The 21856-nt window shown below is 42.1% G+C and overlaps 1 protein-coding gene across 1 annotated transcript in view; it reads right to left on the reverse strand.

Moving 5' to 3' along the window:
• The window catches only part of LOC139209690 (plexin-A1-like), a 225830-nt gene that overhangs the window by 179901 nt on the left and 24073 nt on the right, over positions 1 to 21856 (reverse strand). Inside the window, exon 2 of the mRNA XM_070839495.1 lies at positions 11872 to 13255. Within this exon, the coding sequence (XP_070695596.1) occupies positions 11872 to 13041 (1170 nt within the window). The 5' untranslated portion in view covers positions 13042 to 13255. The remainder of the gene's footprint in view (positions 1 to 11871; positions 13256 to 21856) is intronic.

The raw sequence follows: 21856 nt of genomic DNA on the forward strand, positions 1-21856 counted from the left end.
AACTTGAATTGTCAGATTTCTTTCCTGGATCTACATTCATTTGCAGAGATGCAAGAGAGGACTGAAAAATCACATCACAAAAAGAGAGTGGGGGGAGAGAACGAGCAAGTTCGAGGCAGTGATTGAGGTAAACAGGGAGGGAGAGAGACAGAGATGTTGTCAACATGCTCTCCAGAGAGCCAAATGTCTCAAGCATCTCCTCATCCAACACTGGCATAAACACGTTGCTTCAATCCCATGGAGAAGAGGCTGGTGCGTCTGAGTGTGTGTGTGTGTGTGTGTGTGTGTGTATGTTGAACATAGCTTGTGCTTCATTCCCTTGTGAGAGTTGCACTACTGAGACACGCTGGCTGATGCAATGAACAACAACACTTGCGTGTAAAAAAATGCATTTGACTGTATGAGGGTTAGTGTATGACAGTGTGTGTCCTTGAGTGTCTACGCATGTGTTCATGCATGCATGTGCATCTTTTTTTAATAAAGAACGGAGATTAGATTAGATTGCCAAACTTGGGAAGAAGTAGTCAACAACAGCACACACACACACACAGTCCTGGCCTGCATCCAGGTATTTGTTGTGACTTGGCGTTGGAAGTGGAGAACAGCACTGGTTGGCCTTTAGTTCCCCCCAGTGAGCCAATATCTGCTCTCTAATTGGTTGTTAATGAGCGAATGTCTGTGTGTGTGTGTGTGTGTGTGTGTGTGTGTGTGTGTGCGTCTGTTTGCGTACATGAAAAAGAGAGATAAACTCAGTGTGTGTTTGTGTGACACAGTAGGGGGTCCAACAGGGATCTCCAACATCTGTCTAACAGACTGGGACACTTGAAGCTTTGACCTGCTTAAACACAAACACACACACACACACACCACAAACACAAGCTTCCATGCACACACTATTCTCTATTGTTGTTTAATGTGCATTTGTGTGGATGTGGGCGAGAACAAGTGTGTGTGAGTGTGTGTGTGTGTGTATGTGTAGCGGGAGGAAAGAGGAAGGTGTACAGACAGCCTCTGCAAGATATCCACACACACAGAGTGGACTTTGTGCAGACATCTGGCAGTTCACTCGGCTCTAATGGCAACAGAACTATGAGCATCTGCATCACACACCAACCAGTGCCTACTATTACTGCAGTTGGTTTAAAAACTATTATAACAGGATAAGCACAAGATGCAAACGATGCAATTTGTCACAACCAGCCTTTGTAACAATATTCAAATGGACAAATAAGGTAGCTTGGATGTTGATGCTAAATCTTGATCAACTTAGCATAGAGTGTAGTATAACCAAAGCAGGTCATGGACGATAGCTATTATGCAGCACTGGAGCCAAATGTAAATGACTAGATTTTAAAATATTCAAAATATGCTTTGTAATTGTTTAAATGTATTTGACATGACATCCTCTAGGATACACATAAAGCATTTGGTGAGAAACAACTGAGTGCTGCAGACTTAATCTTTCTGTTCACAAGAAAACTTCACAAAGTAGATTTCCTAATTAAATTGCCCAAAGGACCAATTTCCCCCAAAGTAGCATTTTTCTTAAAGACTGGTTGATGTTATATTGCGGTTTTTACCAGGAAAAAGCATCGTGAAAAAGAATCTACCAAAAGAGAAAAAGAAAAAGTCCATTTTGTTCCCTAATCTGTCAGTTTATCTGTGAAAAAGCCTTCGAATCCACTGCAGACCACTTTTAACCATTGTTAATTATTCTCTTCATAGTGCAATATATCCTGCAAAACTGATGAAAGTTTGACCATCTTGGTGCAGCAGCCATCGCTGGCTTTAGCACAAGGCTGAAGTCGCTGGGTAGCATTACGTTTCTTAATCATTGACATGAGAGGGAACTTTCTTCCTCATGATTTTTGCACACAGAAGAGGGCATCGTTGGCCTGATCCTTCCTTGGTAAAATTTTATTTTTCTGTGAGTTCATGAGTGAAGGGAAGGCACTTCGACATTTCAGCATCTGTTGTTTTGGCACGAGTGAAATAAGGAGTATTAAAGTTGGAGATGGAGGGAGAGCCTGGCAGCAAGGAGATGTGCTCTGGTGGAACGAAAAAGCTGCGGGCGATAGAGAGCGAGGGAGAGGGAGAGACTCCGGCCCCATAGGTCAGAGCCAGAGGAATAGCTGGGATGCCAAGAGATCAACATTTATTTCACTGCTAGAGTTATTCCGCACAGTTTCCTCTCTCTGTTGCTTTCATAATTCTCTACCCATACTTATATCTTGTTTTCTTTTATTCTTTGATTCCTTTCATTTTTTTCCTCTCATTCTTTTCTTTTATCTCTTTCTCCTTCTCCATTTCCTTTTTCCCCCCCAGTATGATTGAAAACAGATGTGCTGATGCGTGGAGCTGAGACATTTTAAATGAAAAACATACAAAACTTGACTGACCTGCAACTATGAAGTGAGAGAGTGTGTGTGTGTGTGTGTGTGTGTATGATAACATTTAGAGATCACAATACCAGTGCAGGATTTTCTTTCTCCTATTTTTCAGTATGACATCGAGTAGCATGTAACCATGTTTATGTAAACCTGTCTATACTCCCATAATTTCCTTTTCCTTTTTTCATCTCTTTTCTTTTTTCTCTCCTTCTCCCCTGCTGCCCTGAATATCTTCATCTTCAAGAAAGGAGGAGATAAAATATCAACTCATCTGTCCGGGCCTGGCGATAATAACATTATTTCTCAGTTATCCAACTTCCTCTCTGAAGTCATCCCCTCCTCCTTCCTCCTTCATTCAACACAGTGTTCGGTGCAGGCAGGAGGCCTCATCAGCTCCCAACATTTGTCACACTCAATATACTTTAAAACACCTTGAAACACTCTTTTGGGATAATTGGTTTAATTGCAGAGTTTAAATGAGGAAGCTGAATCCTGAATGGGAGCCTATTGCTTTAAGTGCCACACGAGTGAATTCAAAAACAAGGTGGAGCAGATTTTAAATCTCTGCCAGTCTTTGCGCCTGTCAAGAATGAATCCCGGAGGGAAGCTTTTCTGGGTCACAATTTCATGAAAAGTGTGCAGAAAAACAAATGGAGGACTCCTGTAGAGGCAGAACACCGTGGGAAGAGAGGTCTTGGCTCCCGCACTCCAGTGTCAGTTGGCCACACGGGTTAATGTGCCGCAGTGGGACAGCAGCTCGCTTTACCCCGTACAGCTTCAGCCATGAACTGAGCTAATTCCACGTGGAAAGCTCCAGTCTGGCGTGTTGCTTCTCTGGCACAGCAGACATTTACTGACAACAGTGATGAACACTTTAAACATTTTGCCTGCTCTAAATGCTCATCGTCATCTTTACTTTTTTTTACCTCTAATTGCATTTGGAAATTTGAGGTTCTGTTTGGCTTTTATCTAAATCCACATGAAGGATTCTATATATCTACAATCCTTAAATATCAGTTTTTTTTATTATCTTTTGTGGTGAAACAAATAAAACTAAATCAGAGCTAGTTGTGCCAACTTATATATCCAAACTTGTATGCTCCATAATCTCAGCTGCATTGGTGTCTGAATTCAAAGCTCGATATGTTTTTCACATAATTTCTGTAATAATATTTATGTCTCATCTAATAGTCTGAAACTTGTCGAGAATAAATATAAGTCGCGTGCAATTATATCTCTGAGTAATTTAGATATTATACATCTCTGTTATAAGTCATTTATATGTGTTTGTCTACATTTCTACATGAATAATTAGATCTCTGGAGGTTTATTGTCCCGAGTCAATCCTGGGATAGATACTGGGCCAGCTCCGTGGATCAAATTTGGCCAAAATAATCCAGATTGAATGCCCAGTGGTTGGCCCACCTCAGCTTGCTTTGACACATTTACTACTTTTGGCCTACATTTACCAAATGTAGGCAAACATTACGTATGCGCGTTTGCCAAAATGCTATTTCTATGTGACACAATCCAGATGATGCTCTTTAAACCACACTGTCCATCTGAGCACTGCATACTATAATCTGTGTAATCTGAACTAAAGCCCTCCCTGACAGCTCTAATCCAATTATTACAGACCACTACAGGGATTCACCCAAATATGGGAGCCTGTAAAATATTGTTCTGCACTGCCGTGTGGCGAAAGTGGTGGGCGCAGACTGGCACAGAGGCACACAGCTCCAACTATACAGTGTTACGCATAACATAGCAGAATTATGAGTGACTGCAAGGATTTTGTGTTTGGCTGGTTAACAACACTAATATATATTTTTTGTAAGTCAATAAATGTGTACTATGCATTCTTTTCAAATTAGCTGTTTACTGCATGTGCATGTGTGTGTGTGCATGTGTGTGTGTGTGTGTGTGTGTGCATGTATTTCCACACACAGAGACATGAACAATATGAGGCAAAAAGATGTCTTTAAGCTTTTAACCCGGTAAGCAGCACACACACACACACACACACGTGCACTCATACACACCCATCTATGAATAATTAAAGCAACAAATAAGCATTAATGAATGTATGTGTTGGCACAAACACACATGCATGCAGGTCCATCATAAATCCACCCAGACACATTGAAATACACATAAGCACGCGGTACAAACACAGCATAAACACCCATCAATAAATAATTACACTCTTCATTAGATGCTGCAGGTCAGCAGTTTAAATGTGCTGCACAGATTTGAGTCCTGGATGACCAGCACAGTTTCATGTAAAGGTCATTGGCTTTTAACCAGCAGTTAACCACCTATAGAAGATATGCATTAGTGTTCCAGTGTATTCTGTTCCCTCTAAGCACAATGTTTGATGAAGTCATAAAACGAGATTTGACACAGAGGCAAGCAAAGTTTACGGTTTAGTGAATTGTGGCACCACTTAACGGTGTCTAATTCCAGCCTTTCTTGACAGATAAAAGCTGTTCAGTTCAAAATGTGACATTCTAATACTGAGGTTCTTCAACTTGAGTATCACTGTTGATATTTCTGCTCTGTGTCAAGTCGAAAATCTCTTTCAGACTACTGGTGAGTGTCTGAGGTCACCTCAGGTCCAACTCATACAGCTATAAGGCTAAGCAGCCACAAGCTCCAAAATACGCCAAATCCATAGCAAGCTGACACCCTTTTAAGCCTATAGCAGCCATTAATCCATTATGTCACGTGCTGGAGTTAACAATGAACACCACTGTGCAGTAAATCTAGTTCACAGGCACCATTCATACCGAATAGGAACTGAGAATTTCCCCTGTTGAGAATTCACTATAAATTAGGAAGGTTTCACAGCATGGTGGGTGTCACGTGATCCAGCCTGAGGTGGAAAACATCACAAGACAAAAACAAATGGGTAAGTGCTATAGCAGAAGTCATTAAAATGCTCAAGGTATAATATTTTGCTGCATCATGCATCAAAATGTCTCAAGAGACAGGAGAGAAAACTGCACCTCATCAAAAAGCGTTTCCCCCAACGGGCTATATCCTAGACAGCATTTGACAGCAATTCACCTCAGCGCTGCATGTATTTATCACTGCACTGCCACAAATCATCTTTACAAGTCACTTGGTCTCCTACTGAGTCATAAAGTTCTGTAAACCAAGAAAGAAATCAGATAAAATCATATGTTTTCAGCGTTGATTCACAAACAATGTCAATATCTGAAAAATAAAGCACAGTGACGTGTGTTGGCTCCTGAACTTCTTTTATTGTATTGTCTTATTTAGGGCAAGTGCTGTTTCACCAATAGTTTACACAGCAGTTTGAACTGATTCCAACTATTCTGAAAGATTCTGATCTACTGTAAGTTTACCTCTGTAAATTCCCATTCTTTCCCAGGTTTTTTATTATTATTAGTTATATCCAAACCACAGAAACGTAGAAGTCTCCTGGACAATTTAAAGCTGCGCTAATAAATATTTCTATGCCATTCTCCTCAGTTCTACATGAGTGTTTTTGAAGATTCCAGCTCATTATTTTGGTTTTTCCACAACTTTCCTGCTCCAATTTACTCTCATTGCTCTCCTCAGCATTGTTTTCTGGTAGCAGCTGGCACTTATTTTCAGCAAAAAAGCTCTGATAACCCATCCGCTGTACACTACCTGTCCAGGAACAAACCGAAGATTGACTTCCCTTAACCAAAATGTTCCTTGGGAGCTGCAGCGTACTTCTCTCCTGACATTTCTATGAGCACAGGCTTGTACCTCTGACATGTTTATTTTCAAAGAAAGCAACTGTTTATGAACACACTTGCTCATCTTTTGCACCAATGATTCAACCAGGCCAGTTTCATGGTCATCCCAGGCAATTGGAAGTGCTCCAACTGCAAGTCACAGAACATTGTCTTTGCAGAAAATGAATGGGACTTTCACTTACGCTAACCTAAATGCCTGAAAGAGCTTCTCCAACTTTGCCACTCTCTAAGAAACCCAAAAGACTGCTCTTGCACTGACAAACCAGTCTTGCAGATTATATGGGAATATATTCCCATAATATTCCTTATCCACGTTTCTACTAGTTAGGATAAGAGGTTACTCAGGTCATCGTAAACCAAACAGATGACTATTCTGTAACAAATTTTGAAGAAATATTGTGTGCATTTAGTGTGCGAGACAGAGGCGCAGGCATTAGAGCACCCGATAATCCTGAAACCTGCAGGCCCAAAGCCTTATGCAATGTGGGTGATCCATCCACTGAGGCACCAGCTAACGGTAATGAGACTGAAGATACAATGGAGAGATAGAGCGAGAATGAAGCAGTGAATGGATACAAACCCACAAACACACACACACACACAACCACACAAGTCACCAGCCGCCTGGAAGACAGAATACAAAATGCCACAGAAATAGACAATAATCCTGGCCAGCAGTGATCAACACTGATAAATATTAATAAACACTATTATGCTCAGAGAAAAACAGAGACAGAGTGAGCGAAAGAGGGAGAGACAAGATAGAGATAGAGTCGGGCAGAGAGAGGTAGAGTCGGAGAGAGGGTGGGGGCAACAACAATAGCAGAGAGTCTTCCTCTTGCTCTCTGTTATTGCAGGCAATTTTCGCTCTAACGTCCACCTTGTGGTTCTGCAGACAATGTGGACCCACACACACACACACACACACACACACACACACTTCTTATTATCAGCCCATTTTCCTCTGTTTGTTTTCACTGTTGTTTTGTCCCTCTTTAGAGGCCAGGATAAGAGGCGGGCACACACACACACACACACAACACACAAATGAGCACTCAGAGAAGTATAGAGGGGGGAGAGATGCAGAAAAAGGGAGATAAAGTCCTAAACACACACACACACACACATGCACAGAGAGGATAGTATCTCCCTCCCTCTGTCTGAATCAGTCTCATTAGTCATGCTGAGGCTGTTGCGCTGCTGGGTCGGCCTGCTTACAGAGCTGGAGAGCTGGACGGCAGCCCACAGCCAACGAAGGTCACCCACCACTCAGTTTAACTCCCAGAAGACCAACACTGGCCTCTTCCTGATAATGAGCGGACATAGGGATGCACAGGGCGAGACCTGCAGTTTGAGCCACACCCAACATGATGCGGAGCTGTGAGAAGAAACGCTCCCCCGAACTGAAAAGGACTTGTGACAACTCACAGACACACACACAGGGCGTTGTTATGCATCCCAAATACTGTGATTGTTAGATCTATTAAAGAGAAATTAAAGACAAAAATCTCATAAGCATGGTCAAAAGTACCATAGCAGTTTCCTTTTAAACCTCACTGTGTTTGAATGTTCATCATTAAGCATGTTTGCTATCATGCATCATGTGTCAAGCTGACAAAAGACAGATCCTTCAGAGCAACAGTCGTAGACGTGATTGTGACTTATGGCTTCAAGACACTGCAAATGAACACCAACATGCTTAAACAGGACAAAAAACAGGCTTATCAAAAATGTATCTAACCCAAGTATAAATACATCCAAGTCCAACATCCAGGTCAAGCATTAAGTCTGATGTTATTATTCTTAATGATTTCTGTGAGCTTTTGTTGTTTTTTCGGCTCCAACTACAGACAGTTCCCCTTTACACTGTGCGATTTTGGGATGTCTGTGCCAAAAGTTGATAATCATGAGGTGAAATGCAGTTAAATCTTTGAATGTCAATCCAGAATAGTAGTTCTTAGATTGCACTGCAACACACATCCACTGACAGCCCATTTGAAACTTTGGTCCAAAAACTGCCTGCAGCAAAACTCAGAAAGTTCGGAACAAATTCTCACATTGTCGTGACTGTTCGGGTCCATGTAAACACTTTGTCTTTGCTTGTTCTTTTTCCCTTGCTACCTTCGTAAGTATACTTGGGAAGAAAAGGCATCTAAGTCAGCTATAGAGGGGGTCAGAGGTAGTTTTGCACACAATATCTGCAAAGAGCATCAACTACTGTATTAAAAATCTGTCCAACAGAGGAAGTTTTGCAAAATGACCAACTGCAGGCAGACACTTTATAATGATGACTGAGATGAATAGTTAGGAGATGTTTTGGCAAATCAGTTTTCCATCCATTTTCCCCTCATACGCTATGTTCATGTTGCCGATACTGATAACAAGGCGAGCAAAGCAAAGAGACCTCTCAAATGTGACACTGTACCACATATATGGGATAAAGCGTCCCTCCAACTCGCCATATGGGTTTTTCTTGTTTTGTAAGATTCATAATTTCAGTCTACAGCTCTTACGTTTATTCTGTGCTTATGCAGGAGTGCTCATTTCAAATCATAGATGACATTATATAGAAGCTAAAGGACTTAAACATCATACAAATGACACTCTCCTATATGAGTTATACTACCTGAGCCATAACAGGAACATTCGAATTGGACTTGGGCTGAATTCAAGTTAATTTTAGACAGAGTGTGGAACTGTGACCGTAAAGTCCCTCGTTTTATTAGCTATAACCCTCATACAAGTGGTCAATGATAATCCACTGCCATGGGAATGTGACAGTTGTATAATAATTTCTTAGAAGGTGAAAAGATTGTCCTTTTTTTTTTTTTTTTTTACATTACTACAAGTTTTATATAAAGCCTCATATAGAGCAGTTTTTAGAAAATGATTTTCTTTACTGCTTCACGCCCGTGAAGTTTGATAGCTTCCAGGTAGAGGAGTGTCTGAAGGTTGACTGACTGACCCGACCTTGTCTCTTGAAATGAGCTTGTATGAATGTTTCCACATGACACTTGCGCAGAGGCAACGAGCTGTCACCGCTATCATCGGGAAACACTGAACATGCCCGTACATGGAGATGATGAATTCATCACAGCGATGTCCCAGAGCGAGCTCTGCTGACGCGACCTTGATCGATCGCAGGCAGAACGACAGATGGCCATAAAGGACAATCATGTAACGTAACGCTCATTAGCATAATCACATGCATATACAGTAGACTTTACAAGGCCACATGGCACCTGCACAGCAGCGGAGGGCTCGTGACAGAGGTGTAATAGTAATGTTGTCTCGCATGACACTTAAAAAGAAAATCAAATTAGCGAATATAACAAGAGCACGCTGAATGTGATTCAGGTATTTGAAAATGTGTATTGTCAGTGTCCATCGGAACTCATGTCTACTTTCTCCATCCATTCGTCCAGCGGCAGAAGAAGAAAAGCACATTATATGGGAACCGTGAATGTCAGTTAAACGTCTGTTGTGCCAATCCATCCAGATTCGTTTCATTTCAATGGATAGGTAAAAACTCTCTGAGGACTATGAATGCCTGTACAAAATTTAATATAATCCAAGCAATGAGATATTTCAGTCTGGACCACACCGATGGACCAACCAGCAACTGGCATCCCAAAAGCAATGCCACTGAAAAAGCTTCTGTGCTACCCTCATCTTCCTCTCTCTTCTTGTGTGTTCATTCTTGCCTCATTCATGTCCACCTTTTTCTATCCTACCCTGCCTTTCTTCTAAATTTTGATTTTCTTTCCTCTCTTCTCTTATCCCTCCTTACTGCCTCATCCCAAGAATTCCCCATTGGTCTGCCATCCAGCTCTCTCTTACACCTTCACTTCCTCCTTTCTCTCTCTCCTTTCACCCTGTCCTCTATCCACAAGCTCCCTTCCTTCCAATCATTCCCACCTCCCATAAAACCCACGACTTTAATTCCCCATCACGCTGCTCCCCTCTTTCACTGCATCATCTGTCCTCTTCACATTGTATTTTCAGATCACATCCAGGCACTGGCTTTACACACTAAGTCACTCTATACCTCATCACTCACTGGAGAGTCAAGGAGAGGGCAGAGAGAGATGGTGAAAGAGCAAAGGCTGGAGAGGAAGGGGGACACAAGCAAAGAAGCTGAAGAGGAGCACGAGGCAGGTTAAAGGTTAAAAATTAAAGACAAAGAAAAGAGGACAGGGGAATGAGGTGGGTGATGGGAAATCGAGAGAAGCAAAGCAAGTTAAAAGGGAAGGAGCAGACGGAGAATAGGGTTGGCAAAATAAAAGAAAGCTTTATGCAAATGTAAATGGGGATATGGTGAAAGACATGGAAGAGAAATGGAAGGTGGGATAGCTGAGAGAGAAATAGGAGATGGATACAGAGAGGTGGAGAGTAGTCCAGAGATTTATGGCAGGTTGTTATGGAGCACCAACTGAATAACAGAAGGTGAGACTGGGTGAATTATTCATAGAGATACGGGCCTTGTGTGTGTGTGTGTGTGTGTGTGTGTATGTGTGTGTGACATGGAGGTGACACACACACACACACACTTGAAAGTCTCTCAGGCACCCTAAGGCCAGCTCATCTATGAAGAAAAAGGAAAGACAGGTCACCCACAACCTGTGGACAGTGAATTATTTCTAAAAAAAATCGACAGCTGTCCTGTCCTCATTTATCTGTGGAGATATATTATATATTCATTTACAACTGAAAAAAAGGTTTTCATCCCTCTTGTTTTAGCCAATATTCCACCTGCAGTACTTTATCCAGCTCTCTTAGTTCTCCATCTGGTAATCTGCCTGTAATGTGTAATGCTGACTACCAGTGACCTCTGTTTTTTAAAATCAATCTTTATGGAGCTAAAAACATTGAAGAGGGGGCAGGAAAGGTGGAGAGTGAAGGTTTGCTTAGACAGTACAGTAGTGTATTGCAGGTACACTAAATGAACCATATAATGATGTTCTATGCAGATGCATCTTTTCACTCATACTCTAGGCATAAATATAGTCACTCTCTTAAGGAGATTATGGTAAATATACTGCATTCTCTGCCCACATTCTCCCATAGTGCTATAATGTTGGATTGAAAAAGCCACTGAGACAGCATTTATTCCATGTGGCACTAAATGTGCAATCACACCTACACGTTGGTTGCTTTGGCTCAAACCAGAATGGAAAATATGACTTTGTTGCATTAAGGAATTTTCTTTTGAGATTCATACTTTCCACTTACAGGTTAGCCAGGGAAACTCAAATAGAAGCACAAGCAGCTTGAAGTTTTGGTGATCTGCCATCCTGCCGGGGTGGAGATTTTGGCTTTTGTGGTGTATGTAGTGTGCATGAGGGCAAAATGTACTCAGTTTCAAGAAATTTCAGCTAACATTAGCCTAATGTTGGAAGTACATTGCCTTTAGGGTTTCTCCCATATAGTTTGGCTTCTTCGATTCTGTTCTCACTACTAAAACATTGCTCTGCAGTTTTCTAAGAACACTAAAGTGCTTTTGGCAACATTCAAGGTAAAGACAAGGTGTCCTGCCCAAACTTATTCTGGGAACTACAAACTGTACTTGAAAATTAAAGTGATGACCTATAGTCTATTCTGGGTTTCAATTATAAAGAGCACATGCAGACACAACCATAAAACCAAAAGTTGAATCAGGAATAATATAACTTTCATCACTACTGATGATAACAGACACACTTCAGAGAGCTACTATCTCAAACACTCACCGAGTTGATGCAGGCCAGCTCCTTGTTGAGCAGCCAGGGCAGGGAGAGTTTCCCCTCTCCTCTGTAGCACGACTGAATCCTCTCTTTAATCTTCTCCTTTATCCGTCTCATTGTAAACAGACACAAAGCCGACTCCTTGGGCGGCTTGGCTCTGTTCTTCTGACCCTGGGCAAATACAGTAAACAGAACCTCCTCGTGCTCTTGAATACCAAGTGAACGTGCCAAACGGGTCCCTGGCCGTGCCAAATACGCATCCTGAACCAAACGGTACTCCACTCCGTCCTTGGTGCAGCCAATGGGGAACTCAACATAGGAGTAGAACTTAGGATCATCAACGCATAGGCGGACGATTTTAGAGGTGAAGAATTGTTCACTGCTTGCATCTGGTGAGGTGAGCTGGGTGTCAAGCTGTAAGGTAAGATAATACACAAACTGCTCGCTGTTAAAACCGTAGATGTAGTAGATATCAAATGCTGGGAACTTTGACAGCGTGTCTGAGGGGATCTTCAGCTGCGAGGAGACAAACTCATCCTGGTAGACGAAGCTGAACATGTCAGCATTCTCCTCATTGGACATTAATTTGCGGCTAGACAGTGTTGGGAAGTATTCAGATTTCCCATCGATAGGAGTGCCGACAAAAAGTTTCCCACCTCCACCAAAAAGATCCGGGGATATCACCACACCTGACATGGTGCCTGCCTCAGCAACACTGGATAGATAATGCTCTTTACGGTGGTGGGGCTCGCCGAGCTTGAACAAATCATCCAGACGCAGGAACTGGCATATTCCCTGGGAAGTACTCCCACAGGCAATTAAGCGGTTGTGGGCAGCATCAAGTAACAGGAGTTTATTGACATTAGAGGTCTGCACCAGCTCATGGGGGCAGGACTGGACACCGGGCGGAGGGTAACAGCGAGGGTTGTCTGTGACTGGGCCAGTAACATGGCTTCGTAGCTTGGTCAGGTTGCTGGAGAGCTTGTAGATCCAGTTGACGGCACCCAGGTAGACCTCGCCTGTTTTGTTGTGGACCACCAAATGTGTGAGACCTCCTTCCGGTGGGAAAAAGGAGAGGAGGGAGGAGGGAGGAGTGGAGATGGAGGGCATGGACGGGGAGAGGAGGAGGAAGAGGATGGGGAGGATAAGGAGAGGTGGGTTGAGGTGGGAGGACATGGTGGTGGGGGAGGGGGAGGTGTGAGCGAGTGAGTGTTAGTGTGTACTTTTGAGAACGTAATCCTCCACAGGGTCAGTCAGTGCCTTATAGGACTGCAGGGTATGATGATACAAGAGTTTCCAAGCAATCAACTGCTTCTTTCTTTTCCCCCCTTTCTCCACCGTTGTTTTTATAACCTCATCCCCTGATCCTAAGCATCGTCCGCCACCAGCCCTGGAAAGAGAAACAAAACAAAATCTTAGCAAACACAGATGTCAATATATTCATGCACTTGTGTTTTGTACTTCCAGAGATCTGACAAAAAGGATTTATTTGTTTGTATCAAAATGACAAGACACTAAATATTCGCCCACAGACCCAGACTTGGAGGCCTCTATGCTGAAGTCCAAAAAAACAAACGAGGGCACTATCAGCTTTGTTTTATTGACTTCTCGACTCTTGGCTCGCACCACTCTGTGGAGTGCATCTTTTAAAAGAAGACAGGGCAAAACATTGCTCCTCTGTGTATCGATTGTCTGGAGATATTAAAGGATCCAGCCGACAAAGTGTGCATACACACACAATAATACATACGCACAATAATACAACCTGTGACACCAGAGTGTATGCAACAAAGAAAACATGTAAATGCACTTTAAATCAGTATGTGCGTACAACACACATAAAAAGGAGACCTACACACACACACACACACACAAACACACACATACATACAAAATCACATACAGGGTGAGCCACTGGTGTGAAGCATGGTGATAACAGGTAAACATCCATAATTTACAAGCGGTGCTGTGGGGAGACTCCTGCAGTATATTTACTACAGAGCAACAGAGCAGAGAAACACAGGCGCACTGCTTCTAAAGGAAAAGGGGGGAGAAGGTGAGAACTGGTCCTACATGATAAAACAGGAGAGACAGTGAGAGGGAGAGAAAAGTGAAAGCTTCATACCAGTTCAATATAAAGGCGGTGGAGATGGTGGGAAAGATTGCTATACAGTGAGTGAAAACGAACACAAAAAAAAAAAGTCAGAAAAATGGGATGGGGGTTGGAATATCTATTTTCTAGTCAGTCTGCCCACCCATCCATCAATCTATCCTTCTACATCTACTGTTCCAGGTTCAGGGCTGCTAGAGGTTGAGGCCCATCTCTACGTAAATGCGCTGGTGCACAGTCTTGAAACTTCTAGTGCGAAAGCAACATGGCTGCTCCACCACTGTTGCTATTATCATCATTGTGTTATGAAGATGATCAATGATATTTCCACTATCATATGGAGCAGTTTTAAATCATCCACGTACCCACATACTGTCCAGCTTTCGTTTCATTAGTTCACTGGTTAATGCTCGGCTGAATACAGACCACAAGGCGAAGGCTTGTTTCACAATGGAGTTTGGTCAGCAAACTATTCTCGTCTCTTATTTCTAGTGCTGCTTCTCGCTCCTCCCTTTCATTACATTCCCCTCTCTCTCTCTCTCGCTCTCTCTCTCTCTCTCTCGCTCTCTGACACTTCACTTCTTGTCAATAGTGTCTTTCATCTCCGGCCCAGCCATGATTACAGTGGCCCAGATGACGGTGCTGTTGCCTGTCCCATCAGGACAATACAGCTACTGTTAGCATCTCCGACACACACGCGCGCACAAAATGTGAACATACAACACACACGTACGGTACAGTAGCCAGAAGAATTTTTACACACCAACACAGATCCCACTGACCTCACCACATCTCAACACACACACAGTCATAGACAAAACTGACATAAAACAGACGTGCCCACACACACTCGTTCACCACCCATGCGCTTTTGCAACAGATCAACGGAAGAATGTGTGCACGCATGAACAGACAAGAGGACCCTTAAACCCGCTACACTAAAAGACATGCTAACACGGCTATTTTTGCAACATTTTCATCTCACCTTCTCTGACGTAGTTCATAAATCCTATAAATAAGTAAAAACCGAGCAGCACACATGGACTTAGTGGCCATATAGCTTTAGTAGCCAGTGAAGCTGAGAGCTGATGGTGTCAGGAGCTATTTGACTAAACTGGGACAAAGAGATGAGGAAAGAGGAGGATGTCTGTGTATGAACTGAAAAACAAGTCTCCGGTTTAGAGTTTTTGCTTTAATGTCTGAATCAAAAGAGAAAAAAAGGTTGAATTTGCAGATTAAGAAACTAGCTCCAAAACTGTGGGTAAATGGAAGGATGGAAAGATAAGAAGACTGAAAAACTCTTTCTACGGTGAACATAAGCCCAACAATTCATGTTGTAATTGTGTGGTTAATAAACTGTGGGGTTTTTTTGCCTCAGTTAACAATTTGCATTATAAACTCATATTGTTGATATCTGGGAATCAATGTATGTTCCTCCATTTACATCATATGAGGTCAAATTCTTTATAGATTATTCATTCAAATCCCTTCATCTGCATTGGTGCTACAGTATATTCTGATACAAAATGACTCTTTACCGCTACCCACTCTTCTAAAGTGATAGAAAACACTATCTGTCTGAGTCTGTCTTTGAAACATCATCCAAAACCGTCTCTGATCAGAAAAAATGTGACAAAATATTATCATTTGATCATATCATTAATCTTCCTCAAACTGATCGGCATCTTATCTGATCCGAGAAAATCTTGAATTAGCTGTGAGTGTGTGTGTGTGTGAGACGAGTGTGTATGTCCAGGCCATCCTGAAGCCCACCTGCCACATCAGATGAAGCTGTAGAGGCGTTCAGGTCTATCCCATGCTGATTTATTGCTGTTGGCACATCGATTGCACACACAGCCACAGACCTTGGCCAAACACTTAGGCAAATTTATACACACCACTTCTTTAGCATGGAGCTCACATCTATGCCTGCTGGCCTCACTGCGTGTGAGTCTATGTTTGTCCGTGTGTGTGTGTGTGTGTGTGTGTGTGGGCACCCTGCATCTGTTCAATCTTATTTACTAGTAAAAACACACTCAGACACACGTCCAAACATATCGGCCTATACTAAACTGCACATACACAAAGCATTTATAATGGCAGGCTAACCTTACAAACCACAGGCGAAGTATAAACATTTACTATTACGCCCTTTACATTTTAAACACACATTTTCAGGATAAAGGTGCTGTGGAGAGAGATAATGTTGGGAACATGAGTTGGAACTAAACCACTCGGTACCTTCACCCCCATTTGGATATGTTGATAAAAACAAGTGAACCCAGAGATTTGGATTTCTACATATAATCAGCAGCATAATCACTTTGGCACGGCTTAAACCACTTATAGCAGAAGCAGTGCAACTCGGGTTTTACACCTCATTATTTAAAGCTCAAGCTATTTTACACCTTGTGCTGAAGTTATTTGAACTTTAACCTTGTTTGCTGCCGAACCTTCAAACGGCACGAAGAGGGTTTTACGGCTAATCAAAAAGCTTAAACATGAAGAAATCATCTCAGCTCAGAGAGTCTGATTTAAAAATAAATGTGTATTGGTTTTCCGTCAGCCTTGAGCTGGGTTCTCAGGAACGAGTCTGCATCCAGCCCAACAGTGAGTGTCTCTCAGACTGCTGATCATGTGAAGACAGCCCTATAGGCTTTACACATGATCAGCAATAAGAGCAATGCTGACTGCAAGGTGGGACATGAAGGCAGAGTATAGTGTAGTTTTACCTCTAGCTCTCTGAAACCTCTTCATCTTGTTTTTGCAAACCACATTTCACTACTTAAATGTTCCCTGTGGAGTTTTACACCACAAGGGTGCATTTGAGCATGCGATACACATTCCTGCCAATAGTTTCACACTATTCCACTGATCCACAGGCTGTGGTAAAAGGCCAAGATTCGCTGCAATGTGCCAACAAAGGCCGGAAAGAGGACTGCTTGAAAGTAAACATGGATGTATACATTATTTTGAAATTCAATTAAAAAAGTTCTGCTTTGGGTTTCACTCCTGCTAAAATCTGACATCTGACACTAAATTATTTGCTTAGATGCAGCAAAACAGACATCTCAAAGTACGAGTACAGAATTTGATCTGATCAATTCACTTTTTGACTCCAGGCGTCTTGCAACAGATGTTAGCAAAGTTAAAGTTGCAGTGCAGGTCAGATGAGGACAGTGGAGAAGGAGATGTGAGAACGGGCGCAGGAGGCGGACACACGCTTGAGCGTGAGGAGATTTCTATTTGGAATCCATTTTCTGAAAGGCGTAATATTGACAAGGGCTAATATTGCAGACTGTAGTCATCTCACACTCTCCTCTCCTGACTTTCCACAGACAGAGATAAGAGAAGACAAGGAGGAAGAGAGGGAGTGACAAACTTGATTAGATAGAAAAAATACAGTTTTTCAAACTCAAACATAAAGGTGACCAATTAAGATCATTCTGCTTGAAACGTTTTACGACGACTTTTGCATAGTTTAATGAGTGAGCACTCAACCTAAGAAGACTGTTAACCCTTTTTTTTCCTGTGTTTGACACATTATTTTACTCCGTGTTTCTACATATCAACACAGACTGCTTCGGCAGACAAAGCACAAACACAGCCTTCATTTAAATTCCTTGTAGTTTTGAGATGAGTTCTTCATTTTAAGCCCACACTAGGTTCTCTTTACTCAACTGGCACAGGCTGATGTCTTTTAATTGCACTTTGTTTTGTTTTATCTTTTATGCGAAAATAATTGGATGACACTGATGACAATGTGCCCTGTCCTCTAAACTAATTGGACCCACTACTTGTGTGTGAATTGAATGAATTAAAAAGTGTTTTGTGTGAGGCTAAAGGAATAAAGAGAATGTGGGTCGGACCATGTTTGTATGTGTGTGAGTGTGAGTGTGTGAGTGTGTGTGTGTGTGTGTGTGTGTGTGTGCACATGTGGGCTGCTGCAACATGCAGCAGGGATACAGAGGTTTCATTTATTGTCGCATTCCACGACTGACACACAGACAGCTGCATGCACACACACTGAGGGCAAACCAGCAGAGCACCAGTCCTACTAAACACACTACACACACACACAGACACACACACACACACAGACACACAGCTCTGCTATATGGCAATCATTCAACATAAAATAATTCCTTGTGGTTTAACACAGACTGTCACACACACACACACACTGTTTCTTCCAACAACAATAGGGATTAGCAGGAAGAGGCAGACGATACAATGACTCCACTTCATTCAAACACACACACACAAACACGCATGATCACACACAGAGAATGGAGGGAAACGGAGTCTTCCTTACTGCAGGAAGCCAAATGCTTGCACACAAACACATTTATGCATATGTTTGCAAACACACAGCCACACACACACACAAACCCACCCAGATACAAATCCATACCATGGAGACACAAGCACCTACATTAGCACAGCCACAGTTGCAGATATCTTGCATTTCCACAGATACAAAGACTCACTTACACACAGTTACTTTCTGAGCTGACAGGTGCAGCTCAGCCATCATTCATTCAGGCAATGCAGGAAAAATCTACACTGAACAGGGCCGAGTGGTTGAGCCTTAATCATTCTTAATCTAAGTCTCCTCTACAATACACTCACTCCACGCTCTCCAGAGTGGAGGGATTGAAGGATTCTTCAGATAAAGTGAAATCCTGACAACTGTAGTACGATTGGTTTTGAACCCTTAAATGGACACTCTTGGGGCTCTTTCACACCTTTGGTCCAGACTTTTCAGTTCAATCTGGAACAAAATTACAGGTGAAAAATCCCCCTCGGACCACAGTCTAGACCAAACAGCCCAACCTTTTCTGCATGGTTCAGGCTTTCAGACCAAATACAGGAAGTTCTAGTCGGTTATCGTGGGGAGAGGAGGTGACCAAGGGTTTAATCAACATCGGTTCAGATGCTGGTCTCAGGTGTAAAAAGGCCCACTGACAGCAAGACAGCCCTATTTTTTTAGAAAACTGATGAGGTGGAAAAATTAGCTGGTGCATTTAAACTCCTTGTATCACTAAACCAGGGTTAAAAAAACAGAATAACACATTGGACCAGACATACAATCATGAATCCTTGGTGTTATTAAGGAGTTTTTTTTAGTAGTGAGGTTTAATTTCATTTTTTGGTGCATCAACCTGCCACACATCTGTGGACTGGTACTTTCAGTGGGCCAGCCACACTCCCATTATGGGAAGCACTCTGCTATTAATTTTATACATAGGTAGGTGGAGAGGGCAATCGTTGCAGCAATGCAGTGAGAGTATTCCCAATCGAGGTAAAGAGTCAGTCATTTCTTTCACTCAAAACATCTATTAGAAGGCTGTAAGTGGACAAATTGGCATATGTGGTTTTATAATGGATTTCTGAAAGTCAAAGCAACCAGGCAACTAAAAGAAGAGGACTTTGCCATTTGGTTTTAATTCTATATGTTTGATTGATTTAATTTTCTTTCCTGAAAATAGCTTATTATTTAGCCAGTTCAAGCATTTTAATTATTTGTACTATGTTTTTTTTGTCTTTTATTTCTTCATATAACTATTTCTCTAGCATGTCATACAGTGTAAGTGTGCAAAAACACTACACTCAACTCCACCACAAAAAAGCATAATTCACATATTGACAGTGTTGTTGAAAAATGGAAGGTTTTGTTTGGGTTCTTTATCTGCAGAAATGTCAATAGCAACTTTTGTCCACAGAAGTTATGAGTGTACCACCACCTCTTTGTTGCTACAAATATTTGGATCCATCAAATGGTACCTGATGTGTGTGTGTGAGTGTTTTCCCTTAACTTTTCTAGTATGTTCTCCTCTGAATAAAAGCAGAAGCATCTATTCAAACTACAGTCACACAAGCAGAAACAAAATAACAGCATGAACGCTCAAACTACGGGTGCATTTTTCACGGCGTGGCATGAACTTATTTTCACATTACACTCTCCAGATGTAGCTTGTCTCTTGCCAGGCGTAGACAAGTGGCTGCTGTTCAGCTCGTGCATTAGAGGTAGCACTTGCTCACTGCCAACCTATAAGTGTGAACTTCGCTTTGACAAAGGCGACGGTGTAAAAGGAATTAAACATCTCAAACTAGGTGAGATGAATAAAATAGCTCAGCATTTTCAGAAATATGCATTTTCACTTTCTTGCTGGGAGCTAAATATGAAGATTGACACCAGACTCGTGTCTGTGAATAAAGAATCAGGAGACAGTGAGCTTAGCTTAGCATAAAGACGGGAAGGAGGTGGGGATGAGATGCCTCTCTGTGTCAAACTCAAACGCTTTGAGCCCATCCATTCGCCACCTACTCTCACTATAAGCACTTAATTTGACCATTAAAGCTGTTTGAACAGATAACACATGCTGTCCTTTGTCCCTGAAGGACAGTCAGGCTCTTTTGTACAAATACACAAACGTTTCCTCTTCTAAACACAAGAAACTATTTTGCACACACACACACACACACTTATTGTCAAACAGTGTGTTAACAGATGCTGTGTGTGAGAGAGAGAGAGAGAGAGAGAGAGATTTGTATGTGCTGACAAACCTTAAAAAAGAGAAATTACTCTGCAGTTGGATCATTCCCATGATGGGTGTTGAACTCGCTGCAGTGTGTGCGTATGTGTGTGTGTGTGTGTGTGTGTGTGTGTGTGTGTGTGTGTGTGTGAGTCTGTGTATGTGTAGTCTCCAAAGAGGGGACCCTGCAGCTAAAGCCATTTAGAGGGGCTTTAAGTGCTTGAATAGGCCTGGAAACACAGTTCTTTATCAGGGAATTTGGCGTAGATAATCGAAGCTGGCTCCCAACCGCAGAACAGCAATTTTGCAGTTTAAGAAAATGAGAGGGGGGAGAGCAATGAAGGGTGGAGAGATGCAGAGAAAGAGAAAACAAAAAAAGAAAATGCACAGTCCATTCATTCAAAGTGTGGAAGAGGAACATCACTGCATTGGAATCAGTGTGTTTGTGCGTGCATGCGTACAGAAAAAAGGACACAGAAACACTGACACAAGGACAAAGGAGGGGAGAGAGAGTTCCCCACTGTTGCTGATAGGTCTGTGTGGAGACAGATGGGAAACTAAGTGCATACTGTAGTTTCATATCTGGAGGCGAGAGGAATATCACCATCTATCTTGGTTGAGAGACTTTATACTCAAGCTGCAATAGAAACCTGTTTTATTGTCACGACGGTGCTGTAACACTGGCTATAAACTGGAGTTGTTGGTACACATGTTCAGTCGCCATTAGGAGGGCGGGGATGTAAACACACTGATTCGGCCAACGCCTGTTCTGCGTGAGACGGAGTAGAGCTTAATTTAATGATCAAGCTCTCTTTTAATTAGAATCAATGGATTGAATTAGTAAAGTTGAAAGGAGACAATAATATACATAAAAGTGTAATGGAAATTAAAACTAAAATGTTAAATTCATGATGAACCACTACACACAAGCACACACAAATACCACATGGTCCCTTCATTTGTATCTGCATATTATGCAACTTTCCCTCAATGATGCTGCATTACATTCTGTATCTGAAATTATAATACTGAATGTGTTTACTTCCATCACTTATCAACTGCTAGCTACTTTGAAGGGGTATGGCGGTGAATTTGTATTTCACATGCATAACATTGGGGGACTTCATGCAGACAGATTTAAAAGTAATAATAAACCGCCATGCTAACAGCACTGTGAGGCTGCAATTAAGCATAGTGGTGCTTTGAACTAAATGCTAAAGTTTCCACCATTTGCTGATTAACACTAAACTCAAAGTACAGCTGAGGCTGCGAGGAATGTAATTTGTTTTGCAGGTATTTGGTCATGAACCAAAGTCGAATTGTGAGCTGATATTGGCGCTAG

This window comes from Pempheris klunzingeri, chromosome 11 (genome assembly GCF_042242105.1).
Source record: "Pempheris klunzingeri isolate RE-2024b chromosome 11, fPemKlu1.hap1, whole genome shotgun sequence".
NCBI lineage: Eukaryota > Metazoa > Chordata > Actinopteri > Acropomatiformes > Pempheridae > Pempheris > Pempheris klunzingeri.